General features: G+C 41.7%; 1 protein-coding gene across 6 annotated transcripts in view; it reads right to left on the bottom strand.

Annotated features, from left to right (window-relative positions):
* The window catches only part of EDRF1 (erythroid differentiation regulatory factor 1), a 49,331-nt gene that overhangs the window by 18,342 nt on the left and 10,496 nt on the right, over positions 1-20,493 (bottom strand). For 4 of the 6 annotated variants that reach the window (XR_014788776.1, XM_084841454.1, XM_084841452.1 and 1 more), the window contains exons 6-16: positions 17,518-17,677; positions 12,025-12,126; positions 11,627-11,748; positions 10,615-10,726; positions 10,104-10,251; positions 9,547-9,655; positions 4,714-4,825; positions 3,706-3,963; positions 1,791-1,862; positions 1,549-1,699; positions 774-962 (exon numbers count right to left, since the gene is read on the bottom strand). Coding sequence is in view for 5 of the 6 variants with exons in the window: in XM_084841454.1 (XP_084697580.1) it covers positions 774-962; positions 1,549-1,699; positions 1,791-1,862; positions 3,706-3,963; positions 4,714-4,825; positions 9,547-9,655; positions 10,104-10,251; positions 10,615-10,726; positions 11,627-11,748; positions 12,025-12,126; positions 17,518-17,677 (1,535 nt within the window). In the remaining variant the exon portion in view is untranslated. The remainder of the gene's footprint in view (positions 1-773; positions 963-1,548; positions 1,700-1,790; positions 1,863-3,705; positions 3,964-4,713; positions 4,826-9,546; positions 9,656-10,103; positions 10,252-10,614; positions 10,727-11,626; positions 11,749-12,024; positions 12,127-17,517; positions 17,678-20,493) is intronic. The other 2 variants (XM_084841455.1, XM_084841453.1) reach the window with 1 other exon arrangement.

Consider the following 20,493-nt stretch of genomic DNA (forward strand, 5'->3'; position numbering starts at 1 on the left):
ACTTGCTGATTTAGGTTGCAAGTGCTAAGAGCTGTGTTCTCCAATCCTTTGCTAATGAGAACTGTAACTGGCTAGAGCAACGTTTTATATTTAAGTTCCAAGACTACATCATTTCTCCTCCTCAGCTTTTTATTCATAAAAGTAAAATATGCATCAAACCTTGTTCTTTGCATTCTGCCTTATGGGCACCTGGACTCTCAAAATACTCATGAATGTGGACGGAATGTGTTGGTGGTGCGTTTGGATGACATGTTTAAGAGGCCCAAGCACCTGCAGTATGTGCTTTGTGTACATAGCCAGAGTGAATGTCATTATGTTTATTAATTAATGGGCTTTTACAACTGGCACAGACCATTAAGCTACAAAAAGGACAATGAACAGGCTCTTTGGTATTCTTGAATATCATCAACTTTTTATATTCTACCTGCACACAACCCAAGCTTGATTTCTTCCTTTTTTTTTTTTTTTAAAGGAAAAGTAGTTTATGCACTCTCAGTTATCTATTAGCCAAAACTCAAAAGCTTTCTGAATACTAACCAACTTGAATCAGTGTTTGAACTTATAATGAAATTTGGCAGCACAGAATTGTACAGATGTGAGAATTAGTTAATCCAGCACCCTGCTTAGAGGAAGAAAGTGTAATGCTAAAACCTGATAGATGAAACTTCTTTAGAACTCTCATACAGCTATAGACATTATGAGCGTTAAAAATGGATATAGCAAGAAACTGGTATTATATGTCTAGAACCTACAGTAAAAATATTCCAACTTACCATGGCACTGTAAAGCTAGTTTTATGTACCGTAATGCTCTTCCATATTTCTGAAGACTCACGGCAGCATCAGAAAGAACATAGTAAGCCTTTGAGGATTTCAAAATCAGCTGAAGCTTCATTTTGTACTGCCAGGATCCAGGGATCATTCCTGACTGACTAGAATGCTTAACTTCCTGAAATGAGCCCACTATAATGCAAAAATAAAGCAACTGGTTTTTAGTTTTTGGAGTTAAATCTAATTGGTTCATATTCTGAAGTTTAATTACAGGAACATATTAGTGCTCATTCAAATAAAACTATTTTGCCCTTCTATGACATTCCCATTTATCTGAAATACCCTGAACGTGTGACACACATTTTTAGATGAAGGCTATATATAGAAGTATGGATCTCTCCACTGCATTAAAAAGTTTAAACACAAGTTCACACTGTTCTACTAATTTACCAGTTAATTTACAGGATCAAAGAAATGGAGTATCTCCAGCTTTAATTAAAGAGGCTCATTTGTACAATGACATATTTAAAACATTTCCACAACGAGCCAAGCCAACTAACATCATAAGTTAAAACTTAAGCGTTAAAAACAATTTCACAGAAAGAGAAAAGATAATAACAACCATCAAAAATAATTTAACCACAGCAATTAAAACAACTTCAAAAAAGGAGCAATCATTTATGGCCCCAAAGATTTCCTAAAAAAGGAAGGTTTCAACCATAGGAGGCCATGGGGAGGGGAAGGGAGAAGGAAGAGAGAGAGAGAGAGAGAAACTTACTTTTGTCTAAAAACAAGGCCATCTGTTTTTCAAGACACTCAGGACCAACACTTGTTGATTCATCTTCGTATTTTAATGGAATAGGAGTATTGGGATCCGCTGCAGGAAGATCACCTTCCTTCTTGATGCTGCTGTCAACCGATTTTAAACCCTATTTAAAAAATAGCCTTTCAGTTAGTATTTGCATGATGACAGGGGTGTTAGGATACAAAATGTTAAGACAATTAATCGAAAAAACCTACCTCAAGAACATAGCTGAGTACTAGCCTGCATCGTTCTTCAGTGTCATGACAAACAGGAAATGCACAACTAGGCTTCATAGAGAAGATAAAAAAGACAGTCCCATTGAATCAGTGGAATTCAGCAGAATTCAGCACAAACTACTCTGATTGGATGCTAATAAACTATTCTTTTTTTTCAATAAAATTTATCTTAAAAGCTGCTACGGACTCAGGCTTTCAATATTCTTATTAGGATATTGTGAAACTAAGCTACTGATAGCACATGCAAAATATTTAAATGAGTACCATACTACAGCCAGAAATGTTCTTCTGAGTCCTACTGCACTTCATAAGGTTTGATATTGAGCCTATTCAGACATCATGCTAAGCCATGATGGTTAGGAGTTTTGAGCTAGCCATGATGGCTTACAATGATGTCTGAACGGGGGTTAGACCCCCACGCACGAACCATGCTCACTAACCACCTGCTGAAGGATGGTTAGCGGTGCTAACCATGGCTTAGTGTGATGTCTGAACAGGCCCTGTGGTTAACCAAGAACTTCCATAGAGCTCTGCGGCAAGAGCACCCCGCTCCTGTAATGGCCGTGTGAGCCACTGAGGCTGCTGGGATGCATGACGGAGTGGTTGGAGGACTGCATGAGGGAGAGTGGTTAGTACTAACCATCTTACAGCCTGGTTAGCCTACCAACCCTGCCCCAATGTGCATCTGAACAGGGTCATTACCTATTTTCCCCAAAGAGGTAAACCTGTTCTTTCCCACAGTCCCAAGCCTAAAAAAAATGAGCACAGGAAGACAACAGCAATGGGCTGGGGAAACGCTATGAAGTGATTGCAGTGTCATTCACATAACAAAAGCTACAATTTGATTATTTCTGTTTTGTGTGAGGAACAAGGCCATTCTTAATACCCTTCCTGAAAGATAAGCAAGATCTACTGAACAGGTTATATAGTCTGAGAAATATATGATACACCAAATTAGCCATTTACAAATAACTGGGCAAAACACCTTTGATAATAAATCTAGAATAGAATTAAAAAAAGGCTTCTGTTACAAGATGCTCATGAACAATGAAATATTTGGATGTGAACAGTAAGGTCATTTAATTATGGAATATGGAACGCCCAGTCCACGGCCTAATCCAGCCCGTGAAGCCTTTGTGGATTCTTCCATGAGGCAGCATTTGGCCTCCAAAACCCACCCCTGGAGGATCTCTTGTGAGCCACGTCCTCCAATTGGATGGAATTCCCCCATTATCTCTGATCACGGATGGGAGATAATAGTGGGGATACAGCTGTGCACAAAATTGGGACTAGTCTGGTGCTGGGAGGAGCAGCCAGTCCCTTTCTCCATGCTGAGAAAGGCATGGCGCTCTGTGCCTCTCTCAGCACAGACAAAGCTAAAATGGGCAGGGGGCCATGACTATGCCCACTGACATCATCTGGTCTGTGGAAGCCCTGATGGGGGCAATTTGTCCCCCCCCCCATCTTAAAGTAGTTCACCATATTTAATAGGAAGCAAGACTTCGACAGCAGGCCAGCATGGAAGCGAAGGTAGAGAGTTAACTGAGCTCATCCATGAGGTGTTCAGAAGGGTTTCACAAGGAAAACATAATTTGAATTGCTTAATACTTGCTACCCAACATTCAGAAAAAACCCTTCACATAAGAAAAAATATTCAATTTAAATAATTTGACATTTCATTTCTATGGAAGGCAAATGCATTTATATGGTGAATATTTTCTGGTCTCCACTGCTACCCCCAGTCTAGCGGTCACAGCCCCCAATTTAGGGAACACTTCTCATGCTAATTTCCTTGGAAAAAAGGACTTCACCATATTTAGACAATAGTGTTACTACTATAGAATATAACCCCACTCTTAACTGAACCGATATCAACAATATAAGGTCAGCTTACACGTATTTGATGGGTAGATTTATATTTTTCAGGTACAGACAGTTCTCCAACAGATCTGATCACAGCAACTGCTTTGTTATCAGGAGGATCTGAGCTGCTGCTATAGGAACAATTTTCATCACTATCAGGCATTTCTTCCTCCTCTTCACTGTAGCTTTCATCAGAGTTACCATTTAAGGGGAACTCACTACCCTCTCCCTTTTTTGGCTCATCCAGCTGGAACAGTTCTGAGAGCATGTAGTTCGCTGAAGCAATAATCTTATTAGAAAGGAAAGGTGGATTAAAGAAGTTACCCAACAGTACATTTTTATTTCTGCAAAGCCCTAAAAATAATTTTAAAAGCTAGAGTTCTAACTTCAATGGCTATTATCTTTACTACAGGGAGGGAGAAGGGGGCATCTGGTCAAAATGCTAAACCATAGTTCAACACTACATGAATTAACCTTGGGCTTCCATGCTACCCCTTCATCTCCCCCACTCCAAGCACAGCCACAGGGAGATTGGCAGCATCTGCTTCCAATTTTTATCTAACTATAATTTGTTATATCTGAAAAGTGCAGTTAGATTAAACTATGGTTTACTGGACCAAGCCTGGATCAAATAGTTGTTTATGAGCCTGTCTTGTTTCAACAAACTATAGTTTAAATTAACCACAGTTCGTTTCACTAACAAGACACTCCAATTACTTTAAACCAGGAAGTAGAACTTCCACCCTCCTCCTTGCCATGTTCCAAAGTAGACAGGAGGACGAAGTGCAAAAGGCTCACTTTGCTGTTCACTCATATAGCACTAAGCTATGAATTAATGTTGACTCCAAACTGGGCTCAACTAAATGAATGTGCGTATTCTGAATTTTCCAAATGCTTTGCTTAGGCATGGAGAGCCTACATTGGTAAATTGGTGCCAAATAATTAATACAGAATTCATTTAATGAATTCTCCCATGAAGTGTTTTCTCATTAGGTGTCACTAAGGTATGGAAACAGCTGCGTTAGAATACAATTCTTACCTGAGGATGTCTACCCTTGTCCAATAACTTCACGCAATTGAGGAGTAATGTTCTGATAGTACCATAATGTTTCCTGTTCTGGTTTTTCTTCAACATCATATTGCAAGCAACTCTAAAAGTAGGGAGAACAGAAGAGAAACTAAAGGCTCCTTCATATAATTCATATAACATCGACTGAAACAGCTATTTTTATTTTGAATTTATCATGTCTAAATAAACTAGACTTCAGCAAAAGAGATCGTTACCTTGTCGTGGTGCTGGAGCTTGAGCACCTCAATGACGTCATGAGCTAACCCATGAAGGGACACCCAAGACTGGAAGGTCATGGCAGAGAGGTCAGACTAAATACGATCCCTGGGGAAGGAAATGGCAACCCACCCCAGTATTCTTGCCATGAAAACTAAATGGATCAGTACAACCAGAGATATGTCTGTATACCATCGGAAGATGGGACTCCCAGGTCGGAAGATGGTCAAAATGCTACTGGAGAGGAACAGAGGATAAGTTCAACTAGCCCCAGATGTGATGACGCAGCTAGCTCAAAGCTGAAAGGACAGGTAGCAGCCGATGGTGCTGGTGGTGAACAACAAATCCCATGTTCTAAAGATCAACACACCATAGGAACCTGGAATGTAAGATCTATGAGCCAGGGCAAATTGGATGTGGTTACTGGGGAGATGTCAAGATTAAATATAGACATATTGTGTGTCAGTGAACTGAAATGGGCCACTTCACATCAGATGACCACCAGATCTACTACTGTGGACAAGAGGACCACAGAAGAAATGGAGTAGCCTTCATAATTAATAATAAAGTGGCTAAAGCAGTGCTTGGATACAATCCAAAAAATGACAGAATGATCTCAATTCGAATTCAGGGTAAGCCATTTAATATCACAGTGATCCAAATATACGCCCCAACCACAGATGCTGAAGAAGCAGATCAGTTCTATGAGGATCTGCAGCACCTACTGGATAGTACGCCAAAAAAAGATGTTATTTTTATTACAGGAGACTGGAATGCTAAGGTGGGTAGTCAAACGACACCTGGGATTACAGGAAAGCATGGTCTGGGAGAAGAAAATGAAGCAGGACAAAGGCTGATAGAATTTTGCCAATACAACTCACTGTGCATAACAAACACTCTCTTCCAACAACCTAAGAGACGACTTTATACACAGACTTCACCAGACGGTCGACACCGAAATCAGACTGGCTACATCCTTTGTAGCCAAAGGTGGCGGACATCTATGCAGTTGGTAAAAACAAGACCTGGAGGTGATTGTAGTTCAGATCACGAACTGCTTATTGCACAATTTAGAATCAGACTAAAGAGAATAGGGAAGACCCACAGATCAGTTAGATATGAGCTCATGAATATTCCTCATGAATATGCAGTGGAGGTGAAGAACAGATTTAAGGGACTAGATTTAGTAGATAGGGTCCCGGAAGAACTATGGACAGAAGTTCACAACATTGTTCAGGAGGCGGCAAAAAAAAACGTCCCAAAGAAAAAGAAAACCAAGAAGGCAAGATGGCTGTCTGCTGAGACACTGGAAGCAGCCCAAGAAAGAAGGAAAGCAAAAGGCAACAGTGATAGGGGGAGATATGCCCAATTAAATGCAAAATTCCAGAGGTTAGCCAGAAGAGATAAGGAATTATTTTTAAACAAGCAATGCATGGAAGCGGAAGAAGATAACAGAATAGGAAGGACAAGAGAACTCTTCCAGAAAATTAGAAACATCGGAGATAAATTCCAGGCAAAAATGAGTATGATCAAAAACAAAGATGGCAAGGACCTAACAGAAGCAAAAGAGATCAAGAAAAGGTGGCAAGAATATAGGGAAGATCTGTATAGGAAGGATAACAACATCGGGGATAGATTTGACAGTGTGGTCAGTGAGCTAGAGCCCGACATCCTGAAGAGTGAGGTGGAATGGGCCTTAAGAAGCATTGCTAATCACAAGGCAGCAGGAGATGACGGTATCCCAGCTGAACTGTTTAAAATCTTGCAAGATGCTGCTGCCAAGGTGATGCATGCCATATGCCAGCAAATCTGGAAAACACAAGAATGGCCAACAGATTGGAAAAAATCAACCTATATCCCCATACCAAAAAAGGGAAGCACCAGAGAATGTTCAAACTATCGAACAGTGGCACTTATTTCACATGCCAATAAGGTAATGCTCAAGATCTTGCAAGGTAGACTCCAGCAATTCATGGAACGAGAATTGCCAGATGTACAAGCTGGGTTTTGAAAAGGCAGAGGAACTAGAGACCAAACTGCCAATATCCGCTGGATAATGGAGAAAGCCAAGGAGTTTCAGAAAAACATCTGTTTCTGTTTTATTGACTATTCTAAAGCCTTTGACTGTGTGGATCATCACAAATTGTGGCACGTTCTTGGTGGGATGGGGATACCAAGTCATCTTGTCTGCCTCCTGAGGAATCTGTATAACAACCAAGTAGCAATGGTAAGAACAGACCACGGAACAACGGACTGGTTTAAGATTGGGAAAGGAGTACGGCAGGGTTGTATACTCTCACCCTACCTATTCAACCTGTACGCAGAACACATCATGCGATGTGCTGGGCTTGATGAATCCAAGGCTGGAGTTAAAATCGCTGGAAGAAACATTAACAATCTCAGATAAGCAGATGATACCACTTTGATGGCTGAAAGCGAAGAGGAGCTGAGGAACTTCATGACGAGGGTGAAAGAAGAAAGTGCAAAAGCTGGTTTGCAGTTAAACCTCAAAAAAAAAAAAAAAGATTGTGGCAACCAGCTTGATTGATAACTGGCAAATAGAGGGAGAAAACGTGGAGGCAGTGACAGACTTTGTCTTTCTAGGCACAAAGATTATTGCAGACGCTGACTGCAGCCAGGAAATCAGAAGACGTTTACTTCTTGGGAAGACAGCAATGACAAATCTTGATAAAATAGTGAAGAGCAGAGACATCACACTGACAACAAAGGTCCGCATAGTTCAAGCAATGGTATTCCCCGTAGTAACCTATGGCTGCGAGAGCTGGACCATAAGGAAGGCTGAGCGAAGGAAGATAGATGCTTTTGAACTGTGGTGCTGGAGGAAAATTCTGAGAGTGCCTTGGACTGCAAGAAGATCAAACCAGTCCATTCTCCAGGAAATAAAGCCAGACTGCTCACTTGAGGGAATGATATTAAAGGCAAAACTGAAGTACTTTGGCCACATCATGAGAAGACAGGATACCCTGGAGAAGATGCTGATGCTAGGGAAAGTGGAAGGCAAAAGGAAGAGGGGCCGACCAAGGGCAAGGTGGATGGATGATATTCTGGAGGTGACGGACTCGACCTTGGGGGAGCGACAGCCGACAGGAAGCTCTGGTGTGGGCTGGTCCACAAAGTCACGAAGAGTCGGAAGCAACTGACCAAATAAACAACAAAAATAAACTAGAAGGTTGGGATTGCAAGTATTTTAATGGCAGGAAAATGCTGATGTAATTATAAAGAGAATATTTTGTCATATGCAGTTGTCAGAAAACCCTGAAGTAGTTTCATGCCTCACACATAGCTTATATAAAAATGGTATCTTCAATACAATGCACAGTATATCAAGTTGTATTTTCAACCACACACTCTCAAGGAAAAGTAATCCTAACCACCTGATGTTTCCTGCTGGACAGGGTTAGGATTTGGCAGAGGTGTTCCTCTCTGCCAGGTGTTCCTGTCAGCAGTAGCAAGTGTAAGGCTCTGAAACCGAGTGTTCCTGGGGCACAGCAGAGTCAGGTTTAGATCTGCTGGAACGAAAGATGCTCTGCTCCCGCAAGCAGGCACAGCCAATTCCCCACCCTGGGATGAAATTAAAGCTGAAGAGATCTGTCAGGCTATGTCTGGAGCTCCCTCCCCCCCACACACACACCTACCTACCTACCACCCCTGGTTGGCATGAGCCACAAGGGCTTTAGGCATAGTGGCACATCATCCACACCACTCCTCCCCCACCCGCTCAAAGGCCCCAATTAGGATTGCTCCATTAACTGGCTACATCACACAATTAAACGAACATCCTGAGAGAGACAAAGTGTTCAGAGCAATCTAGTTGTGCCTTTCCTACCTAACAGTCTTATGTTTTACTAAAGTGGTACTGGCATCAAGTATACTGCAGTTATAGCAGCTTCTTTCCCATCGCAAAATGGTAGCAGCAGCAATTTCAGTGGTGGGAGGATGTGGCCTGGAGAGGGGGTGCCAAATTGGCCCCCAAAGCCTCAGAAGTTGCCCACACTTGCCTTAACTATCCTTATAGTAAAATGGGAGAATCTTACAACAGAAAGGAAAATGTAAGAATTTAACTGCTTGATCAGGAAGATTCAGGAAGTAGAACAGGTTAGTGTAAAAAGTGGTTTTGTATGCCTTTGAAGTCAACTATTACACCCACAACTGGAGGTGGGTTAAAAACATTCCCCCTCACCTATACATGGAAACTTATGCAAGGAAAAGTCTATAAAGGGACACAGACTGCTCTGATAGGACATATAATGAAGTGAACGAGGCCAGTGTCAGCCCCACCCACTCCACATTTTACCTCCTAAGAATATACCCTTTGCACAATACTCCTCCATGACTATCGGGCTTCTCCTCAGTATTACCACAGTGATACTGGTGGCTCCTGCCACCACCCTGCAACAGTGGTGAAGGCAGCTCCCAGTGTGGAAGCACGGAGATTTGCAGCACAAGTCTAGCACCCTATGCTGTGCTCTACTGCTGCTAACAGCATTGCATAGACTTGGGCTGGAATTCTCATGCTAAACAGAATCACCAAATATGTATATACCAAGTTCCATAAGGCACACTTACTTATACAGAAGGATTGCCACTGGCATCGTGAAAGGGTTTTGGTATTTATCTTCTGTTTCTTCACAGAGAGTGGTCAGGTCATACAGCTTTACTATGTCACTTCCGCTTGCTGAAAGAAAAATATTTTCCCATCAATCTGCCTGACAAAACCATAGGTCCCACCAATAAAAAAATACGCTTCCAGTCTGATCAGACAGGGGGAAAGCAATGCAAAACTGAAGGGTAAGAGTTGGCTCCCTTTAAACTCACTTAATCCTTGCTTCATTTCCAATCCCCATCATGACAAAAAGTGGGAGTGCAAAAAAAAAAACATGGGTCTGTGGCAGGAGCACTGTAATCTGTGTACAGACCATGCTGCCCTCACATAGTGAGTGGGGAGGGGACAAGCAGCCTGTACACTGCCAGGTACCCAGCTATTGGAAACGTCTGGGGAAGAGGAGAGAGTACTGCCTCCTTACCGTGTGCATTTTCTATGATCCCCGGGCCCACCCCAGCTCAGCCCAAATCATGGTAATTTTGCAAGCCATTAAAAAGAAATCCTTCATGGAAATGCTTACCTTTAAATAGCCAGTATGTATGCCCTTCTTTGGTACAGTTAGATTTCAGAAAAGACAAAATATTTTGAGCAATATCTTTTATTACTTTGGTAGAAAAATTTGAGTTTTCCAAATTGGGTATATCTTCTGTCTTAATCATTTCATATTTCTGCACAAAGAAAACAAATCCCACAAATGAAAAAATATGCTGCAAGACAGTCAATGCTTTCCATGTGTTTTTGAATTATTTTGTTATGTTTAAAGGATGTAATTAACATGGAAAATGTGCATACTTCATCATTTTGGTTGGACTAATAAAGGTATTACTCCTATATAGAGTTTGGAATTATCATCATGTACTCCAATAGCACTTTTAGCACTGCTGTACCTGAATGTGCTTATAAACAAGCATTACCAAGACATTCATTTTCTGTGCAACACTAATGCAAGACTGTGGCTTAACCATCCTGAAATCATGTTTTACTGACCAAGAATAAAGAAACTAATCAGAGTATCAGAACTCCCCGCTTACCTGAACAATTCCATTGACATGGAAACACATCACAAGTTCTGGCACATTGCAGATCAAATTGTCCAACCAATAGTCAATGCCTGTTAGCACATTAATTGGCTTATTGTTATCCCTACAAACAGAAATTTCTAGTGTTATTTCAATACAGTAAATAGGAGAATTTAAAACTACAAGAACCCTTGCTCCCCTTCGCTTAGGTTCCAGATTTATACACTAACTGACAATCTCTATGGATCTCAGCCAGCATGGTACCTAGGAAAACCAAGATAGATCTGCAAGAGGCACAAAATAAATGACTTTTGAATAAGATGGCTTTCCACATTTTAATTTCCACCATAGAATGTAGTAACTTAAAAGGCTAAATCTGTGAATAAAAATATTTTAAATATGGGAAACAACTCTATTTCCCTAACTGGGGGGAAACAAAGCATAGTGATGTGTTTGGAGCTTGAGGACATCAAATTCTCTTATCTGTAAGGATCTCATCTATTTTAACCCCTCCATTTTCAAAACACCTATGAAAGGTACAGAGTATCTGCTGATGGTATTTCCTTCACCATGTAGGCAAATAAAATATAGAGATTAAGGCCCTTTAAAATACTTTGGCTCTTGTCACTGGGAAATGCTTAGACTTCATATTTTGAGGAACTCAGTAGCTTTCTCAGAGCACAGAAATAACCTGTCAGAAACTGACTATTAGCCACATGTGCCTACGAAATGGAGAGGGGATGTAGCTCAGTGATAGAGCATATGCTTCATATGGTCCCAGGTTCAATCCCTGATGTATCCAGCAGGGCTCAAAAAACTCCTGTCTGACCCCTTGGAGAGCCGCTGCCAGTGTTGACAATACTGCGCTAGATGGAGCAATGGTTTGACTTGGTATAAAGGCAGCTTCCTATGTTCAATGAACAACTTCCTGACTCATAAAATCATGATTCATCATGCTTTACATGAAATATGAACTGAAAAGACAAGTTAGCCTGTCTGATGAATTAATTAGCTAGAAATTCACCTGAGACGCAAGCTCACAGCAGGGTATCTTCCTCCTCCAAATATAGGCATATTCGATCCAACCAACATGTGAATATCTTCAAACGTCCACAAGATGTTCCGAACAAAGTCATTTTTAAGACCCTTTAAATGTGAAAATGGGGGAGTGTTTGTGAATGATTCTTCTCTTTCCAAAAAGAAAAATGCAATACAGCTTGCAGACTTGCACAAAACTGAGATGCAAGAAAAGCAAATAGAGGACAGCACATGACGACTATGCTAGACATTCACAATAAAGAGCAAGATCACAGATGCCACGAAGCATTTGGTAGAAATGATTTTTTTCCTCTCAGCTACGCTGTAGATTAAATCGAGAAAGGGGATTATATTTTTCAGCTCAGTTGCCACATAAAACCATACCTGACTGTTTTCCCCGTCACTGAACAAAGTAGTTAGGTTTTGTTCTTTAGGGGCTGAGGCCACATGCCCCACTACATATGAGGGTTCAAGAGGCACACTTCCCTGTGAAAAGCACAAGTATATAAGAAGTGATTCTTATCCAATCTTATTTAAAGTATTACTCTGCATACTGAATGACTGAACTGTGAAAGGCTTTGTTCATCATCCCTGTCTATCTTTGCAAAGCTTTTTTCAACACAAGTTAATATTTTTCATTCCTCCTAAAAACTTTACAAGTAGGAAACAACTCCTTGAAAGACTTCTGCAACCTATAGAACTGGAAAAAACATTCTTAACTAGAAAATTATTACCTATTGAATTCTGCAAAGATAATTTTGACAACCCAAGATGTTTTATTTTGTTATCTGTAAAATAAAAAAGAAGAACCACACTCTGAGTTCGCATGAATGTGGGAGCAAAAGAACTCATCATTGCTTTCCCTACCCCTGCACGTGCCAGTTGCACGATTGCACTTTACACAATTACGCATGATGTAGCACGGGTTGCTGTATCGTCCGAACCCAGCCTGCGCTGGGGGTGGCTTCATATCCACCCTACAACCACTACTGGAAATCATGGGTTGTAGGGTAGGTACAAAACTATCACTGCCATGTCTTATGCCATGCCAACATGGCAACCTGCGCTGCATCATGGGTAATTGTGTAAAGTGCAATTGTGCAACCAGCAAGCACGGGGGGGAGGGAGAACCAACGATCAGTTCTTTTGTCCCCCCCCCCCCAACCATGCAAACCCAGCCTCTGTTTCACCCTTGGGATTTCTTTATGATGTCTTCAAATTAGTTGAAATTAATACCTATTTATTTCTTGACCAATGAAAATATTTTGTTGAACTGTTTGAATCATTTAGGCAAAATTATTTCCCTAATGGTGATGATACAATTCTGTAGGTGCCTGGCTGACAAAAACAGCTTGTTTGTTAGCAAATATTTTATGAAAATGGACATTTTATAAAGTATTGCTTACTATGCATTCTTCAAGTGATAATGCACGGACCAAATGTTCTCTTGTAGTTGTAAAAAAAAAGAAAGTGTCCTTTATTTTAGTTAACTATTTTTCTATCCTCACATCTCCATAACGCTCTAGGCCACTATTATCCTTTCAGTATTCCTACCACAGATTTATTTAGCAGCATCAGTGTGCGATGTGATGAACAGAACATTCAATGCAGTTTCTGTCCAGAGTGTTTGCAATCAACTTGAGACAAGACAAAAGTGAAGGGAGAGAACAAGGATTGACAAGTCAATGGTTGGAGATAGAAGAGGAAAGAGACAAGGGAATTGGAGGTGCAGCAACAGCTTTGTTGGATTTGATAAGGGACTTAAAAAGAAGATACCATTTGTTGCAGAAGGTGGAGCACTAAAACAGAAGGCACAACATGGGGGAGGTCAGAGAGACTAATAATGTAAACACAAGACTAGAGACCTGAAGGTGATGTAAAACATGGGGCGGGGGGATCAATTAAGAGGCTTAAGGAAAGAGGTTATGAAAGTTACTTTTACCAGAGCATGGAGTCCATAGTTTTGATCAGTAAAACTAGTTATCTTTAGAAGCAAGAAGGTACCATCTTTACTGAGATACATAACTCCAAAGCAGGTATTAACAGATAGTTCCTGCACAGTTCTTCATTAAATGACACCATTTCTCTGTCTGTATGCGGAAGTGTTTGTATTTAGTCTCGATGGACTAAAAAACTGTACATCCAATTGTTATGAAACTTTCAGGATTTGTTCTACCTCTATCGGGGATGGTTTTAGGCATAGTGAAAACTTTGTTCCTCTTCTGGAACCAAAAAGATGATGAATTAATTGTTTTAAAAGATGTACTGCTTCAGTGTAACTCTATGTCCGCCAAGACCGTGAAACCTAGACACCTAAAACTTGCCATGCAGACTAAGGGGACATTGTACAAAAAGCACCAAATGGAATGACTCAGTAAAGAAAGAGGCTGAGGGAAGAGGATGAAATATGCTGGTGACAGTGGGCAGAATGGAATAATAAGTTAGTGTCAGTTGGGAAAGTCAGTTAGTGAGTAGGAGCTGAGTCAGTTGTTTGGTTAAAAGACAGAGAGAATTAGTTAGAGGTGGGAGCTGACAGGGATAGCAGTTAGCGAGATATTAGTTAACTAATATTGAAAAAAATGTTAAAGTATGAAAAAAGGACAAGCACAGTTTGAAGCCGGGGAAGATTGATAGGCTGAGTGGATTGTTATGAAATGTTTAGGATTTGTTCTAACTTCCATCTGGGATGGTTTTAGGCACAGTAAAATTTTTGGCTGCCATCTTGAACCAAAAAGGCAGCAAACCAAAATGTTTAAAGATTTACTGCTTCAATACTATTTGATCGATTTCAACCAAGCTTCGCATCATGATTCAACACTGCAGCAAGCAGATTTTAACCATACAACATTCATGTTTTCCATGGTTAAGACATTTCAAAAAAAACAAGCACCAAATAGGGGGGGGTGGGGGAATGAAGTATGAAAAAAAAAGAACAAGCACAGTTTGAAGCCAGGGAAGATTAGTGGGCCGAGTTATAGGCCTGCCCCCTCTCCTCTGCTGTGGGGCAGCTCCATCTAAGGGGGGTGGAGTGGACAAAACCCTCCTTCATGGGGTTATAGGGGTGGACCATGACAGGGGATGTGCCTAGGGGTGACAGCAGGCATGCCTTTACTCAGGCAGGGTGGGCACAACCTGTCCAACTCTGACAGCTGTGTAAGTTTGCTTGAAGGCATCTCTGTATCAACCTAAAGGCAATTCCAACCAGAGCGAAGCCATGTCCTTCCACTAGTTTCACATATTTATATCCCATTCTTCTTCCAGGTAATTCCAAGCAGTGTACATGGGGCTATCCCATATGTTCCTCAAAACAACCCTTCTAGCCTAATCTACCTCAGAACGTGATCGAGCTTAGAACCCAAGTCTCCCTGGCCAAAGCCCACTATTCTCACCACTATTCTACACTTTAACGTATTCAGAACTTTTTTGTTGTTTATTCGGTCAGTCGCTTCTGACTCTTCGTGAACCTCACTCTTCAGGATGTCTGGCTCTAGCTCACTGACCACACTGTCAAATCTATCCCCGATGTTGTTATCTACTAAATCCCTATCTACTAAATCTAGTACCTTAAATCTATTCTTCACCTCCACTGCATATTCATGAGGAATATTCGTGAGCTCATATCTAACTGATCTGTGGGTCTTCCCTATTCTCTTTAGTCTGATTCTAAATTGTGCATCAAGTTCGTGATCTGAACCACAATCAACTCCAGGTCTTGTTTTTACCAACTGCATAGATGTCTGCCTACATCCTTTGTAGCCAAAGGTGGCGATCTGATTTCAGTGTCAACCGTCTGGTGAAGTCAGTGTATAAAGTCGTCTCTTAGGTTGTTGGAAGAGAGTGTTTGTACTAGGACCTACCTTTAAACCAGAGCTGCACTTTGTAAGGTGGGCAGATTCAGAGGGTTTTGGCAGGTGCAAACTGCCATGCAAGTAAGTATCTGCTAAAATTTCCTTTTCTTAAAAAGGACAGAGCTCTGTCCTTTTTATGCGGCCACCTTTCTGATACAGGTGCAACACATCTTAAGTCAGGAGAATGCAAGCCTCTTCTGGGTCCCAGTCCACAATTTGAAGACCAATGAACTATACCACACTGTTTTTCCTAGCCATTACGCAGGTACTCCTGATCAACACCTACTAATAGTTGAGAATAAGAGTAAGCATACTACACAGTAGTTTCCAAGCTAGCACATGAGTCTAATTTCTGGAGCCAAGCCATGTGCAAGCCCTTAGTTTACTAGAACTATATCTGTACCTGAGCCCACTTTTTATTATGTAAATCTAGACTGGTTTTCCTGTGGTTTTTCTCTTTGTACCAGGAGCCCTACAAAAGTGGACCACACAGGTGGTGAAGCTTATGGAACAGGACTGTTCAGTATTCAGACACTGCAACCTCATATAGCTGTGAAGGACCAAAACACTGTTTACTGCTCCCCAACCCCTGCCACTTAGCAGGTTAGCGACTCTAGGTGAGACACTGTGTAACAACCCACACACGTTGTGCTATATAGTCTCCATATCTACTAAGTTTATTTGAAGCAAAATAACAGCAAATAAAATCTGTCCTAAGACTGATAGACACAGAATGAGGACATTATCTGCAGTCCAAAGTAACCATTCTTCCAGCTTTCTGGGTCATCCAGTTTAGAGGTTCAGACAGGGAAGGGAACAGCACAGCCTCAATGTACCACAAAAATGAACTACAGAGACTGTCTGGAAGCAACAACACAGGAAAAAATGTAGTCAAAAGTATCACTTTGGTCTGATGAATTACCCAAGTATATCTGGTTTAAACCTATCATGCTATAAAAACAAAAAAGGCAATAAAAAGAAAGCAGAATCTATCTTCCTCAAACCTTTTCTCATGACTTTGTTTTCTATGCGAACACAAGGCTGATCAACATTCAGATGAGCTACACAGACCTGCATTCTATTCCAAAATACACTCAAAGCAAATAGAACAGTGCAATCCTAAGCATCAGAAGTATGTTTCATTAACTTTAATAAGACTTACTTTCTAGTACGTGTACATGCAGGACTCACTGCAGGAATTGGGGGTCTCTCAGCAATATGCTCTCATAAACTCCCACACACCCTTATAAGGCGCATTCCTTCTCCCTTCTTCTCATGGACAGAGGCCAGGCAGCAGTAACCGTTGCTTGCTGCTAAACGGTCATCAGAATGAGCAGCTACCACTGCCAAAAAGGAGAAGGCAGGCAATCAAGTGCCACTGCTTGTGGACACCACTGCTACTGGTTTGTTTGGGCAAACAAATAGCCAGTCATAACGACCAGAAGCAGCCGCCACCACTCCCTCGCACTGGTGGCTGCTGTTCCCAGCAGGCACTGCTGTTCATTCATTAGCAAACGAACAGCAGCAGCAGCAGCCAGTTGCCTACCCTCTGCTTCTCTGGCAGATCTGCCATCACAGGCAGTAGATACACTGATGGAAGAAGGTGGACTGTTTGGGCCCAGCACCATCACCACCACACAGGGAGAGGAGCAGGCAATGGTGGCTGCTGCTATGGGCATGTCATAAGAACAGCCATGCTGGATCAGATCAAGAGTTCATCTAGTCCAGCATTCTGTTCACACAGAATGGCTTGCACTGGGGCTTCAGCAGCTACTGGCAAACCTGATCCCTGAAGCCCACCCTGTGGACACTGGATTACAGCCTAAATATTAGTACTCACTTTTGTATCAACCAATCCCTACCAAATAGCAACAATTTACAAAAAGCAAACTTTCACAACAAAACTATTAGAATATTTTAACTAGGCACTGCAAAGGAATTTAATGCTTTCCCCTTTTAGCATAACCGTCGCCATCTTTGCACACATGTCTACAAGCATAAACATTATCTGTATGTCTACCATATTAACCTGATTAGAAGCACTTGCATCTTCAGAAAGTGATGAAGGCATTTCAAAAGGGGCCGGCCAAGAAACCCTTCCTGCTTCATCAGTTTCATCCTGATTTGTTTCCTCTTGATGTTGCTCTTCAGTGGTAGGAACAGGCTGAGCAGCTCCATCACCATTAATGCTGACAAGGCAGACACTGAAATGTTAGAATCCTTTCCAAACCCTATGATTTCACATTTTGGATACATTTTTAACATCCCCTTATTAACAATTAAAGTTAACACCTAGAACTCTCTTCAGGTCGTATTATTTCCTATCATATTTTCCAAGAGCAGAACACAGCAACACTTGAGAATAGCAACAACATGGCTTTTAGGGCACAGTCCCATGTGTGTTTAGGCAGAAATAAGTCCTACAACTCCCAGCTAGGATTGGAAGGACTTGTTCCTGTCTAAGCATGCATAGGATTGTGCCCTTAGTTACCCAAGATATCTGTTGCTTACTATTCTTTTATTTGTGTAAGTGGACAGATATTTGAGAGCAAGGTTCCTCCACCATTTAATTATAAGTGTATCTACAAATATCTGTTCCTCCCCATTTAAAATTACACATATGGCATCCAGAACCAAAAGCCATAGCCTGCATTCCCTTATGCTTGCTGAAATAACATTAGTTCTGTTTTAGAAATAATTATTCTATCCAATCATTCTAACATACAAGGGTGAGTTGCATGCACACTGCTGCATGCAAACATCTTCCTCCTGAAAAACATACAGTGCTATAATTTCCAAACATAACAGCCAACTGCCTCAGGGGAAGAGTAGGAAGGGGGTAGAGAGAGGGAAGAGAAAAGAAGATTGAAGAGTTTGGATTATATCGCCATGAAGAGGTTAAATCTCCATTTTGGCACAGCCAAAAGTAGGAACAACAAATGTACGTTCAGCACAAATTTCCTGCAGGCTTGACTCCTGCACACACAGAACAGTGCTACACAGGGAAAAACTCATTAGATTGGAGTGAGTTTTTCCCTGGGCAGCACACTTCACATCCCGAACCCAAGCCTAAAGAGCATTTAAAGGGCAAGCCTAAAGAGCACTCACACATCTTCCCTCCTGCATCAGAAGAACTCTGACTTCCTTTTAAATGTGGTCCATTCTACTGAGCAGGCTGCTCCCTAACAGGAATAACCTTACTAGGAATGCCAGGCCACTAGGTCTTCCTCCAGGATACTCTAAGCTGTCAGGGGCTGAAGCAAACTCTCCTGCCCTCACCCTTTGATTTTGTTTTCCTTTTCCAGCTATGCTTTCTGACTCTGCGAATATCTTAGAAAAGGGGCACTCCTGTCCCTATGAAGGATGTGCCTTTCTATCCATTCACCACGCCACATGAAGGTACTCACTGCTCAGATTATAGCAACACCAACATCTCCTGAGTGAGAAGGCTGCTTAATCTTGCCTCAGCAGCATCTCTCAGGAGGAAACAAGCACCTCGCAGGATGTTGCTGTTAAATATTCCATGCTCTACCAGCAGCTCCAGAGTAGTCTGCAAGACAGGGAGAGAACTGCTCCTCTCTCACCATGTCTGTGTCTTTCTGCAAGATCCCATCCTTATCTCCCATCTCTTCAGTTTAACAGCAGCAGGAGTGATGGACTGCCTCACTGGATTGTTTGTTTGTAAGTTCCCCGCTCTTTCCCTCTGTGTGACAGCACACATGCAGTCTTCCGGTTTGTGGGGGTTCTCAGTTCCCTAAGGTTTTTAAAAATATTTTTGTTGTTCAGCCCCATGGACCATAGCACGCCAGGTCTTCTTGTTCTCCGCTCTCTCCCAGAGTGTGCTCAAGTTCATATTCATTGCATCGGTGATGCTATCTAGCCATCTCATCCTCTGCTGTCCCGTTCTCCTTCAGTGTTTCCCAGCATCAGGGTCTTTTCCACAGAGTTTTCTCTTCGCATTAGGTGGCCAAAATATTTGAGCTTCAGCTTCAGTATCTGTCCCTCTAATGAGCACTCAGGGTTGATTTCCTTTAGGATGGATTGATTTGACCTCCTTGCAGTCCAGGGGACTCGTAAGAGTCTTCTCCAGCACCACAGTTGGAAAGCATCAATTCTTCGGCGCTCAGCCTTCCTTATAGTCCAGCTCTCACAGCCATACATTACTACTGGGAAAACCACAGCTTTGATTAGACGGACCTTTGTCGGCAAGGTGAAGTCTCTGCTTCTTACTATGCTGTCTAGGTTTGCCATAGCTTTCCTCCCAAGGAGCAAGCGTCTTTTAATTTCATGGCTACAGTCACCGTCTGCGGTGATCTTGGAGCCCAAGAAAATAAAATCTGTCACTGCTTCCATTTCTTCCCCTTCTATATGCCAGGAAGTGATGGGGCCAGATGCCATGATCTTCGTTTTTTAATGTTGAGTTTCAAACCAGCTTTTGCACTCTCCACTTTCACCCTCAACAAGAGGCTCTTTAGATCCTCTTCGCTTTCTCCCATTAGGATGGTATCGTCTGCGTATCTGAGGTTGTTGATAATTCTCCCGCCAATCTTAAGTCCGACCTGTGATTCATCCAACCCGGCATTTCTCATGATGTACTCTGCATATAAATTAAATAAACAGGGAGACAATATGCAGCCTTGTTGTACTCCTTTCCCAATTTTGAACCAATCGGTTGTTCTATGTCTGGTTCTTACTGTTGCTTCTTGACCCTCGTACAGGTTTCTCAGGAGACAGGTAAGGTGGTCTGGTACTCCCATCTCTTTAAGAATTTGCCACAGTTTGTTGTGTTCCACACAATCAAAGGCTTTAGCATAGTCAATGAAGCAGAAATAGACGTTTTTCTGGAATTCTCTTGCTTTCTCCATGATCCAGCGAATGTTGGCAATTTGATCTCTAGTTCCTCTGCCTCTTCAAAACCCAGCTTGTACTTCTGGTAGTTCTCGGTTCACATACTGCTGAAGCCTAGCTTGTAGGATTTTGAGCATCACCTTGCTGGCATGTGAAA

This window comes from Heloderma suspectum, chromosome 3, assembly GCF_057233095.1.
Source record: "Heloderma suspectum isolate Gila_16-S chromosome 3, 16-S_ref, whole genome shotgun sequence".
In the NCBI taxonomy this organism is placed as follows: Eukaryota; Metazoa; Chordata; class Lepidosauria; order Squamata; family Helodermatidae; genus Heloderma; species Heloderma suspectum.